The following is a 12,079-nucleotide window of genomic DNA, read 5'->3' as shown; positions in this document are numbered from 1 at the left end:
CCGGGAGAGCGTGGGACAGATTGTACGTCACATGGATGAGTGCTGCTTCTGGGCACTGGAGGTGCTTCATAATCCCCTTGGCTCCTCTGAGTAAACCGTGGTGTAGTGACTGGAGATGACAAATCCAGGTACCTCAGCACAAACACATTTTATATTTTATCACTTTTTCAAAAAGCTGGAAATAGATGACTCACCAGCAACCTGCCTTTGACCCAGTGCTGTGCAGAGTGGGTTGAAACTCTCATAGGAGAAGTTATACAGCCAAGGTATTGGGTGATGGATATATTTTGCAGTGAAAACAGTGCTTCATATGAAACACGCTTGCCCCAATACGAGGGGAAAAAACCCACCACACCACCAAAACCAAAACTGAGCACTGAGTGTATATAAAATAGTATTAACAGGGCAATTATATTTAGAAAAAAAAGACTATGTAACACTCCCTGCTTCCTGCCTTCCAGATCTGCTTCTTGAATGGATTTCAAGCAACATCAGCTGAATCTAGCATTATAAACATTTGAAGTACTTACTACCTCTGGAGACCTGCAGGCCCTCTAAAGCGATCAGGGTTCAGTGTATCTGTGCCAGCCTTAATCCACTTCCCCAGATAATAGGCATATAAAATAGAACACATGTGCCACAAACCTAAACCAGGCAAGAAATATAAAAGGCGAGCCCCAGATCAAGGAGAACCTTTAAGGAGCAGGATCAGACATGTAAAATGCTTTACGTAAGGACAGTACTCCACATAGAGGATGTGAAGTCAGATCAGATAATCCTTGCTACAAGAATACGCAATAAGATTGGGACCTGGATTCTTTTAGATTTGGGTCTTATTTACTTGTTTAGCAGGTTCTGATCAGCTACACTTGTGCAAAGCCACTGATGAAGTACCAAAAACTTCATGGTGATGGAAGTCATCACTTTATACGCAAAGGAAAATGGGGACCTGAGTTGTCATTACTGCTCACGATGTATGAGAGTGGTGATAACTGAACTTCTCTCTGAGAAAGCTGAATTCACAGCTTAGGCAGGCCTAAAAATAACCTTTGTACCTGGACAACATACAACCCTGACAGAAAAAACAAGCATGCTGCCCCGTACTGCCTTTTCTACATCATTCTTAGAACAGAGCCACCTGTCAAAATATGCTCAGAGCGTGTAATTTTATTTTCAACACTCTGAGCTCCAAAAACAATGGGACAGCTTTTCTCTTTCTAAATTTTTAATCATCTCAGGATAGTATGCGACAAGTGGCAGATGCTGTGGAAGACTGCATTTTGCATCTCAAGAGCTTGGCAGGCAAAAATATTGAATAAGTCAATCAATACCGCCCTTCCTGAGACGCAGTCAGCCTCAGCATACTGCTGCCTGCCGCAGGGATGCAAGGCCGCTGGAGGGCCATTGCACAACGCCGCTCGCAGCAAAGCCGTGGGAACACAGAGCTGCCAGGCACAGGGCACCAACTCTGGCCCCTGCTATTCATTCAAAAAGAAACATATATACTAAATTGGATAAACTATTAATAAGACGGTAAGTTAGGCTTGTCTGTTGGCGGTGGCTAGCTCCAAGACTTCAATGAGCAATTAAGAGACATCGGGAGCAACTCTCATTTTTCAGACCGTGCCTGAGCCTAGGACCAGCAGCAGCACCTCCTTCCTATTCCAGTGACAGAAAACTAGGTCAGCATGACGGGGCCAAACAAATACTAGCATAAATCCCATCCCTGATAAGCTGTCCAAGTTCATTCTTGTTTTATTGCACATTGCTCAGGTTTCATCCAAATCCTCTTCTGCATATGTTCTGTATTCCCCACAGAGTGCCTGGTGCGTGGTAACGTAACTCCTGTGGTTACCTCCCCTTTCCAGCACTGAGATGGCAACAACCAAATGTAGTCATTTGCCCTGAAGAGACTCACAGACCCAATTTAAAGAGAATGTTTAAATATGTAATAACATATAGAAACTACTAATTCTGGACAGATTGTATTAATGGCTTGTGTTTGTGCCACATCTAGGATCAAGTTCCTTCCAGAAAAATGGGGGCTAGAGCCACTGCACCAAACTCCCTTCTCATGTTTACCTATTAAAATCCACCAAATCCCATGTATTTAGCTGAGGATGTAATGAGAAGAAAATGAACCATGTGAACCACGTCTTGCAGTATCTCAGTACCCTTTCTAAAATGCAAACACAAATGTTTGGGGCTGGCAATCATAATTGTTATAGTCATTACTAAAGCCAGAGTTATTCAAGTTACTTCTGAATTGAAACTTTTCAAAACTCACAAATTGGTTGCTGGATGATCCTGTTATTTTAAAAAATGTATTTGTTGTTTCCAGTTCTTCCTCAAATAGTGGGTGGTGCTTGCTTTCCGTGGTTCTCTCTTGTTACATACATTACACTATTATAAATACACACACGGAGTACACATAACTACCCATTTAAATGCATGGCAATATCTATGTGATAAATCGTGGAGGCGCACGATGGATTGTAAACATATACGAGAAATACATTTCATAAGTAACTGGGATTTCCTCACCTGTGGCTGCCCACAAACACATTTCCCACTTACATGGGAAATGGACTGATACTCCAAACACCTTAGAGCTGCCATTTGAAAAACCAGCTTGATTACAGATTACTTGTGCCCCAGATATGTGAACACACCTTTCCAGTTCCTACTGTCTCCTGTGCATACTATCTTCAGTTCTTTACTAGCATCGCTGGTTTTTAAAATAACACAAATTTAATGTCCTGTTCCTTGGGATGGGATTCATCTTAACTAACTTTATACCTTTATACAGCACAGACATCTACAGCTGAGCTAGTCACCAGAGGACCCCTTCGTCGTTCACAGGGATAGACTAGCACTTGAAGGACTTGATTCATCCGGCCAACTGTAGATATTTATCTTAGGATAAGATAGATCCAGTACTAGCAGTGACCATGAGGAGACCACTGGATTAACAGCTCTGATGCAGGCATTCATATTGCAGACATTTATGAACTAGGAGATCTGTCAGAGGTGCTTTCCAGGAATGGATGCCTTAGACCACTGGAAAAGGGGATGTTTTCAGCTTCCGGGCAGAACTTGGCATTTTTTCTGTCAACCTTTGAAAGCTCAGGATAACCATTAAAAATTGTGTCTGTGTTGTTCATGGAAGAGTTTCCTTACTTCACATTGAAAGGTCTTTCAGTCTCCTTGGATTACTGGTACATTAAAGATTGTTACATTCAGAGAGGGGGAAAGGAGTGCCTGTAAATCTCCAAAACCTCCTACAATTAATTTTTCTGTAGTGAGTAGGGGCTTTAGATGATGGGGCTCTGCAATATAAATTTTATCAGCATTGTTTTGTTATAGATGCATTACTCACAAGTAGTAAAAAAATAAGGAATTTAGGTAGGTCATGCCCAGAGAAGTATTAACTGATGTATAATGCACACCACACCTGGTGGCAAACTGTCCGTGTGTGTGTGTGTGTGTATATATATATATATATATGAATATGCACTCCCACAACCTTTTCCTCTGCATCTTCTTATTTTAGTGATCTAATTCCAAACTGCTGCTTGCCCACAAGCTCAGTAGCAGGATTTTCCAAGGGAAGCCAGTGGTCTTTCTCCTTAACTCAGTGTTATGGCTCTTTCACATGGAAGAGAGAAACTGCCTGTAACTCCTGTTCCTACCCTTGCTGAGTGGGTCCTTTCAGTGGGGCTGGGGGGGTCCCCTCTCTTGCTCTTTCTCTCTCTCAGAGAGGTATCTGAGAGATATGCTGATGAGAAAGATTAGTGGCTGCCCTGTATTCTGCTGCCAGTGGGTTCAAGTCTCCAACAGCATTGTATTACCTGACCGAAAGAAAATGGAATTTTAATTATGTGGTGATGGAGGTAGAACTTCCCAGGCATGTGAGGGAGAATTACAGTAGTGTGATGCTATAATCCCTAACTATAAAGATATGGATTGAAAGTGAAAGGCTAATGGTCTACTTGAAATGTCAAGATTTTCTCTAATTCCCCAACCTTTCAACCTCTTTTCTGAGACCTTTATATTAGAGGCATTGTGGTTACCTTCTTTTAAACTGACAGGAATCAATACCGAGTCCCTGGCATGTTTTTGGTCCACAGCAAATTATCTTCCTCTCTTGTGTTTGTTCCATTTTCAAAAAGTCTGGGAATAGATTACCATACAAAGGTATTAACCAAATACATGGGAAAGTACTGCTGAGAAATGTTAGCAAGGAATAAATTGATTGATGGAAAATGTCTTTCCTAACGAACTCTGTGGGTTCTGAATATGAAAATAGTTACAGATTACAAGATGGTATGTGCTGATGTGCTAACACTGGTTAGGCTCATATATTTTCACAATGTCTTAACTGTTTACTTACTCTCTCCCCATTACAGCAATGCAGATACTATTTTTTCACTCTTTTGGATACAAACTTAATTCCTTTCAGATAGAATGAAAGAATCTGCCTGAGCTGTCGAGTTAAATCAACAGTCCTCTACCACACAGGAATTAGGGATAAACCCTTTCTTACACAGTACAAATGCTCATTTTGATAATGCTTCTGACCTGCCAGTAGTGATATCACAACATTTCAGTCGCTTACCAGTCCAGAAGTTTCACTCCAAAACAATTTCACATAGGGCAAGTGTCGGTTTTTACATAATGCATAGTGTAGGTTTAACCTGTGTTTCTTTAGACCATTTTCCAGGCTAAAAAGGTTCAATCCTGCAGGCACAGTTAAACATGGACACAGTTTTCCTGCCCTGTGAACACTTTTGAAAGATGGAAGATAGTCTTCCCATTTCACAATGTCAGGAGAAAAAAAGGATGCTTTTCTCTTTCTAACCAAACAACTAAAACTGTGGGACAGGGCATAAGATGGATCTCTCTGACTGTGCACACTGCTTCATTTTTCGTTTGCTCCATGGCTGTGTTTCGGCCTGTTCCAACTAGCACCCTCCAAGAGGAAGCCTGGGTGTGGTTTGGGGATAGATCACGCCAGCAGCTGCTCCAAATAGGAGTTATAAACAAGAACTTCAACAGTCTTGACTCCTTCGGATGCACTCCAACACAATCTCACCCATTTTGTGCTGTCCTGTACAGCATGCTTACCCTTTTGCGTGCCATACACCAAGCATGCAACAGAAATCCTTCACTTTCCTGCCATCAAAACACTCTCCAGCAACTCTCAACGTGTCTCTTATAATAAACATTTCGGCTACTGAGACCTGAGAAAACACACACAATTATAATGATATCTTGGGACCGCAGGGGAACGATAGGTTCAGTGGAGACCAGGGTCCAATGCCATGCAGGTGTGCAGTCAGCCTCCTTTAGAGGAGTCTAACCCTAATTAGGACAGACACAAAACACTCCATGCTCCAAAGCCTTCTTATTTAGCAGTTGGAATAAATACAGCAGCCAAGCTGCATCAACATACCCCATAACAGGCAGGACCTGGGTGCCTACCCAAGTCCAGGGATTCACATCCAAGAAAAATGCCCAGATCACCAGGATTTGGTAGCTCAAAGGTGGATTGCTCATTATCCTTCTCAGGTGGGTCCCTCCATCTTTCCCCCTAGAATCGTCCTATGGCTGTATGAATAAGCAAATATTTATTAGATGGAAAAAAAGAAGCCCTCTGGCTCTGAAGCTTAAATCTCTGTACCAATGTGTACAAATGGGACCTGTTTAAAGATCAGAGTTACTGGGATAAAGTAGACCGTTTCCTTCTCTCTGATTTTGACCAGAATCCCACTTTTGATCTGAAAAGCCTTTTGTAAAAATTAACCACAATTGACATGTTTCTGTAAGGAGTTTTCATTTTATGAGAAAATTCCAGACTAGCTTTACGTGAGGACCACACACTCACATGGACCAAAGATGTTGATGCTGATGAATTGCTGCTTTCAGCTGTAGAATTTAATTATTCTCATTCTGTACAGCTGGTGTTATTGTGTGGTGATGCGTTTATCTTCTGACACCTTGGGGGGGAGGATGAAATGAATTTTCTACATTCACAGTGCCAAAGGGACAGTTTGAATAAGAAATGCTCCAATAAGACCTGCATGACTATGTCCTCTGGCATGAATGATGAGTCCAGGTTCTTTAGATTTTGTTTTCTAGCAGCACTTACAGACTGGAAGCATTTCTTTAAAAATGTTATAGGACAATTACGCTAAAGTTAAGCCTCTTTTGACAGATGAAAGAAATTAACTGGTTTATATTGGCTGATTTCTAGCCTGTAGTCCTGAAGCCTTTCCCTTCACTTTTACAGGCCGGTGGGGTCACTAATCCTACTCATTTTCAGTTTGTCAGTCAATAATCACTTACATGGCACTATGTCTTTGGAAATGACAGCTGAAACAAGATCTGATGCACAGTCTTCCCTCCACAATGCCTTCCTAAATACAAATCTGAGGCGGCTGAAAGAACTGAATACTCTATATCTGATAATGACACATCCACCCAGCTTGTCAGAAAGAAGGTTTGGGGGAAGTTTACAGCACTGCTATGTGGGAAATGTCTCTGCTTCGATGGCTTAATGAAGTCGTAAGAAGCAGAACAGTCCCTGCCATTGGACATTAATGAGAGTCAACATTTTTTTTCTCTAAGGCATTTTAATTGTATCACAAGCAAAGGCCATCTGGCTTAAGAATGAATATTCAGTATCTGTAACAGAAGCAGAAATACTTGAGAGGGAAATGGTACCTTCCTGGCTTCCAGCTTGGACAGTACCCATCGCTAAAACTGGTGTGTTGCACAGTTGGCTAAATTGCAATTTGATGCCCAACCAATGTCTTTTTAGGCTATTATTAGCTTATTAATTAGTTATTGTTTACTAGTTTGGACTTCATGTCTTCAAAAGGAAGATCATTTTATGTTAAAAACTCCTAAGGGATAATATATTTCACCACACTGCAGAGAACTGCGACAGCTCGTCAGCTTTTATTTACTGAGAAGTCATAGGGGTAGAAATCAATTTATTTTTCTGAGGAATAAACATAACTTCCTCTTGCGTGTGACAGGTGCAATCCCTGTTTATTAAAAATGTAGAGAAAACATTTGCAAAATGGAAATTTAAAGAACAAGTATCACAGCAGACAATAATTTTCCTGAGAAAGAATCGAGCTGAGAAAGAATGAAACCATCGCTTCTAAAGGGCAGGCATTCGTTTCACAATTTTTATGACTGTCACTGGCTCCTTTAGCTTGGCCTATCTTATTTCTACAGGGGTGCCTTTCACTGTAGCTTGTTGGGGAAAAAAAAACCCAAACTAATTTGGCAGAGATTTTTACTGAGCTACGTATGAAGACCAGAAGACGATGTTTCACAGTTCTGAGAAACTCAAGCTGTTAATACTTTGAGTAAATTACACGTACGTATCATGGCCTATTTACGAGACTGTAGGTTTATTTGCTTAAGTACCTAAATATCTTGCGGATGTTGAGCCGACAGCTTTGTCTGCCACACTCAGCCGCCTCAAATACGAGCAGCCCAGTGAGAGTGGGGTTTGCCAGGCTGCGATCCCTAGGAAGTATTTGACTTGAATGCGGCTGGGACCAGTGCTGGCGGAAATGCATTTAAAGGTAGTGGAGGCTCTGCCACAATATTTTGGAATTAAATCAAACAACATGTTGACTCTTTCCTGAGGGAATGTGATGTGATAAATCCGTGATGCATTTCCTCACCGGAGCTATCTGGGCTGTGTTGGCTCTCATGAGAGCCAGGTTGCAGTGGGTGAAGCAATTTCCTGAAGGCGTTTAGAAACTGCTCCAGAATACTTCAGGGTGATAAAAGTTAGTTGAGTCAATATGATTAGAGAGCTAACACCTCATTTTCACTGCATTACTGCCATAATCCTAGAAGGAAGATTCATATATGTGCACTTGGGAATGAAATTCCAGGGGAGAAGAAATCCATAATACCACCTATCAGTTAATATTATCAGACAACCGAATTTTCTTGTACTTGCTTTCTTACGTTTCTCAGGTGGAATTTACCCTAGTGCACGAGACCAACACGAGACCCACGCAGGCTTGAATGATGGATACTACGGCACTCGGTACAGTGCTACTGAAATTGCCAGGCAGGTTTTCAAGGTGAGCTTGCCATGGAGCTAAACATCACCTTGTGATGCAGTTCTGCCAGAGCTGAACAGGGCGTACCTATGTGATGAAGTGCTCCTGAATGTGAGAAAGGAAGGCAAAGTCAATCCCGAATACATAAACATATCTTAAGCAATGAGCAATAAGCAAAGAGTAGAAGTCGGAGCTGTAACTCAGAAGCCTAAGGGAGGATGGGAAGAGTGATAGTAAGTTTCCCTCTCATTTGGCTTATAGGAAAACCACATTGAGTGTTCTATAAAAATGTGAAAACCTCAACCTCGGTAACTGAAGCATTCAGTTATCCAAACCTGAAGTTATTCTGACTCAAAAAGCAACTGATGCATTTGCTTTTCAGGCAGTATACACATTGCACATCCATGCTAGTCAGTATGTCTCTCCATCAGCTGTTGCAAGGCAGAATTCCTTTAGAGCGGTATCTCATCCAAAGAATAGGCAGTGATCAGGAACTATCGTTGGCATTACTATTAGAGCTGCAAGCATGAAACTCCCTCCCGTGATAAATCCAAACTCATTTTATGTGTGTTCAGTGACATCCCATTCAGCGTCTAAACATGGTCAGTATAACACAAAAATGTCTCCCTGGGCACACCAATAAAACTGAATGGGATTGAGTGCTATAAACAAGAGACTCAATTCTCACTCTCAGACGCAGAAATTTTGTCAGAATTTTGTGGCTCCAGAGGAAATGCTGAGCACAACCTAAACATCTACATGAAACTGTTATGTTAGCAAGGTGAAGTAAGTCCAATGAAAAAACACCACCACCCAAGACTGATATTTAAATGGCACTCACAAGAGGCAAAACAAGTTTAATATATACGGTCTGGCAAAGCTGCATTCTGCTTCTTTAAGAATGCATTACATATTATGAGCATTCCTATTACAATTTTATTGCAATATTCAAGGTGTACTCAGAAGATACTATTAATTTTTTTAAATATGGGTTTATTTGTTTGCATCTTATTTTACAGCCACTCTTCCAGCCTCCAGTTTCATTTCTAAAATTAAAGCTAGTGATATTTCCATATCAAAGTTGAAAATTAATTTGCTTTGTGGGACATGCCCCTTGATCTAAAATACTTCATTTTAATTAGGACATTTAATTTTGTCTAATGGAATCAGGTTCCATTCACTTAATCCAAAACTACTTTCTGAAAGAGTTATAAGCAGTACATTTTCTCAGCACAAGTCCTCCTCCTAAGGCTTGTCCGCATGAGGAGATTGCACCTACGCAGCTAAACTGATTTCAGATTGATCTACTTACACCACTACAAAATGTTACTGAGGTTAACCGTAACTGGGTCTGTCCCACTTCTGAATCAGTTTTACCAAACAGCTTTACGTTTCCTAATGCAGACCAGGAACAGATAATAGAAAATCAGGTACCATTACAAGTATGTGTTAGGATGAGAAAGCTAAATGAAAATTGTCCCATCTCCCAGAGCACGAGTGTTTGGACCCACGCAACCTGGAGTATGGCCACTTCCCACCACCATTTTTGTACAGCTTCCTTCTTCCCTTTGCCCTCTTCTCTATAACGTGTTGCGTACATGTAGATCATGCCAGATCATGTCTGCTTCCCATTGAGAGGACGTACAAGACATTTCCGAGGAACACTTTGCATATTCTGGCTCCACCTGAGGATGATGTTCTGCCCCCATTGATGCACAAAGGCACACGGAGAGATCAGGGCAGAGATAATCAGTGCATGGGCACAGACAGTGAAAGGCATTCCCTTCTCTTACTGTGAGAGCTCACTCCCTCCATTTAAAATAAGTGTTTGTTCTGGGAAAGGCCTGTCTTTATCAATTTTGTACATCTCATCAGCACAGAGAAATGCAATAAATACCATACATTACGATAAACTCCGAAACACCTTCAGCTCCATGCTGACTACAGCTCTCACAATGTAGGGGCACGGCAACAAAATGATTTAAAAAACTGCATACCTTGAAAAATATCCAAGCTGTCATCCATTTGGCCACTTTTACAACCCAAAAGACATGCTTGTAGAGCTCAGTATTCACTACTCCAGGGTCTACTACATTAGCAGTCACATGGCTTCCATTTGCAGTCAGAAGATGCTGCAGTCGATAGGTAAATAACACAAGGGCAAGTTTGCTTTGGGCATAGGCTCCATGGGGTGAATACGAACATCTGTATACAGGAGAGAAAGAGAGAGAGAGATGCATACAGAAATAATCAGAAGGAAAACAGAATTGCACAAACATCAACTGTACTGCATTTTGCAATATCCAGCAAACAAACAGCTATGCATTGAGTCGTCAGAAGAAACAGCTTATCACTGGCAGGTATGTTGTTTGCTGGAGTTGTGGTGATTATTCTGTCAGACACCAAGTCTGATTTATGGCGGGGAAAAAAATTAGAACAAAATTACATGGTACCTGCCAGAATCTCTATGTCAAACTATTTAAACTAGAAATGCTGAGGCACCAATCTCCAGGATATCACCTAGAGGCTCTCAAACTACTCTCCCCTTCCTCACTGCCCTCTCACCACACATACATACCCTGTTCCCACCCAGTACATCTGCGCCTGATCATACTACTCCTGGTTATTATTTGTATTGCAGCAGGACCTACTAGTTTCTGATGAAGTTGTGTTGGGCACAGTACAGATGAATAAGGCAATCATTGCACCTGCCCCAGTGACACACCAGATTACGCACAGCTGAAGAGATGGATAAAAAGATGGGGCAAGGAGAGTGGCTGCAAGTGTAACCACAGTTATGCCATAAACAGCCTTTAGAGCAAAGATGGCCGGCTGGGTCTGTGCCAAACAGGAGGTGCAACGAAGGCACACAAATACTGGGAGTTACAGCAAAACATTACGTGTTGACACTCCTGTGCACCTCTCTCATCTGGATGCTGAATCTGCCTTTCTTTCAAGTCAAACTTTCTAGGAAATGCTGATTAGTTGGGTTTCACTGCATGCAGGCAGCAGTATTTTTTTTTTAAATAAACAGCCTAGTTCCAGGCAAATTAGCAGGTATGTCGCTTAAAATGCTCCTCCCGACTCAGCATCACTTCCACAAATTCCTATGCCATGACAGTTCGCTCTTGCAATTACTATAGCCTCTCATCTAACCTTTTTTGTGCTTAGCAGAACCAAAGGTAATTCCTGGCGTTACAGACAGCTCATAGGCAAAGCAGGCGGGAGCCTAAAGCAATGGGCTCCTGGGGGCAGCAACACAGCTTTGGTCCCCATCCCCTTTGCCTCTGCCAGAGCCTGAGGAAGCGGCACTGCTTGCTGCCGCCGCCGATGTGGAGCCAGGGGTTAGGGTCCACGGGGCAACAGCTACTGCTGGTGGAGCGAGATAGAGGGGCGCCCACCCAGGAGCAGATCTCTCTTTCCCAGCTCTCTCCTTCCCCCTAGTTGTTGTCCTGCCTCTGTGACAGCCGCAGCTACAGCTCCATCCTCTACACCTTCACCCTTAGTGCAGCAAATGCCCGGGCTGAGGATGCTCCTACTCTGCTGAAAAGCCTGCCTTCGGTTTTCTGTGGTTGCTACTATGTGCAAGGTTTTTATTTCGAATGAATAGCAAATATGTCTCAGAGTTGTTCTTGTTATCTCATTCTCATTGAATACTTTATTTATAATATCCTGTACACTTCACCATAGAAAGCCCTGAATGCTAGCAAACAGGCTGACTCTCCACAGAGGTATAAGGCTACTGAAGCAATTTAACTGTTCGTGTTATCCAGAAACTTAGAGACACAATGGTAAATCATACAGCTTAGCTACAGGAAGTAAAAGACAACAGCATTGACTCTCCAGTGCATCTCTTTTCTTTTTTTCTTCTTTTTTTTCCCTACTCTATTCTTGTTCAAGCAAATCACAAACAAACAGGCTACAAAAGCATTATACAAATTGAGAGATAATAAAAAAGGATAGCTGATCATAAACAGCCCTTG

The 12,079-nt window shown here is 41.9% G+C and overlaps 1 protein-coding gene across 1 annotated transcript in view; it reads right to left on the bottom strand.

Moving 5' to 3' along the window:
* Positions 1-10,093: 10,093 nt before the first annotated feature.
* The window catches only part of DHRSX (dehydrogenase/reductase (SDR family) X-linked), a gene marked incomplete at both ends in the record, with an annotated part of 70,288 nt that continues 68,302 nt past the window's right edge, over positions 10,094-12,079 (bottom strand). Inside the window, one exon of the mRNA XM_009573331.1 lies at positions 10,094-10,301. Within this exon, the coding sequence (XP_009571626.1) occupies positions 10,094-10,301 (208 nt within the window). The remainder of the gene's footprint in view (positions 10,302-12,079) is intronic.

This window comes from Fulmarus glacialis, unplaced genomic scaffold, assembly GCF_000690835.1.
Source record: "Fulmarus glacialis isolate BGI_N327 unplaced genomic scaffold, ASM69083v1 scaffold5732, whole genome shotgun sequence".
In the NCBI taxonomy this organism is placed as follows: domain Eukaryota; kingdom Metazoa; phylum Chordata; class Aves; order Procellariiformes; family Procellariidae; genus Fulmarus; species Fulmarus glacialis.
This window is presented reverse-complemented; position numbering and strand designations above follow the sequence as displayed.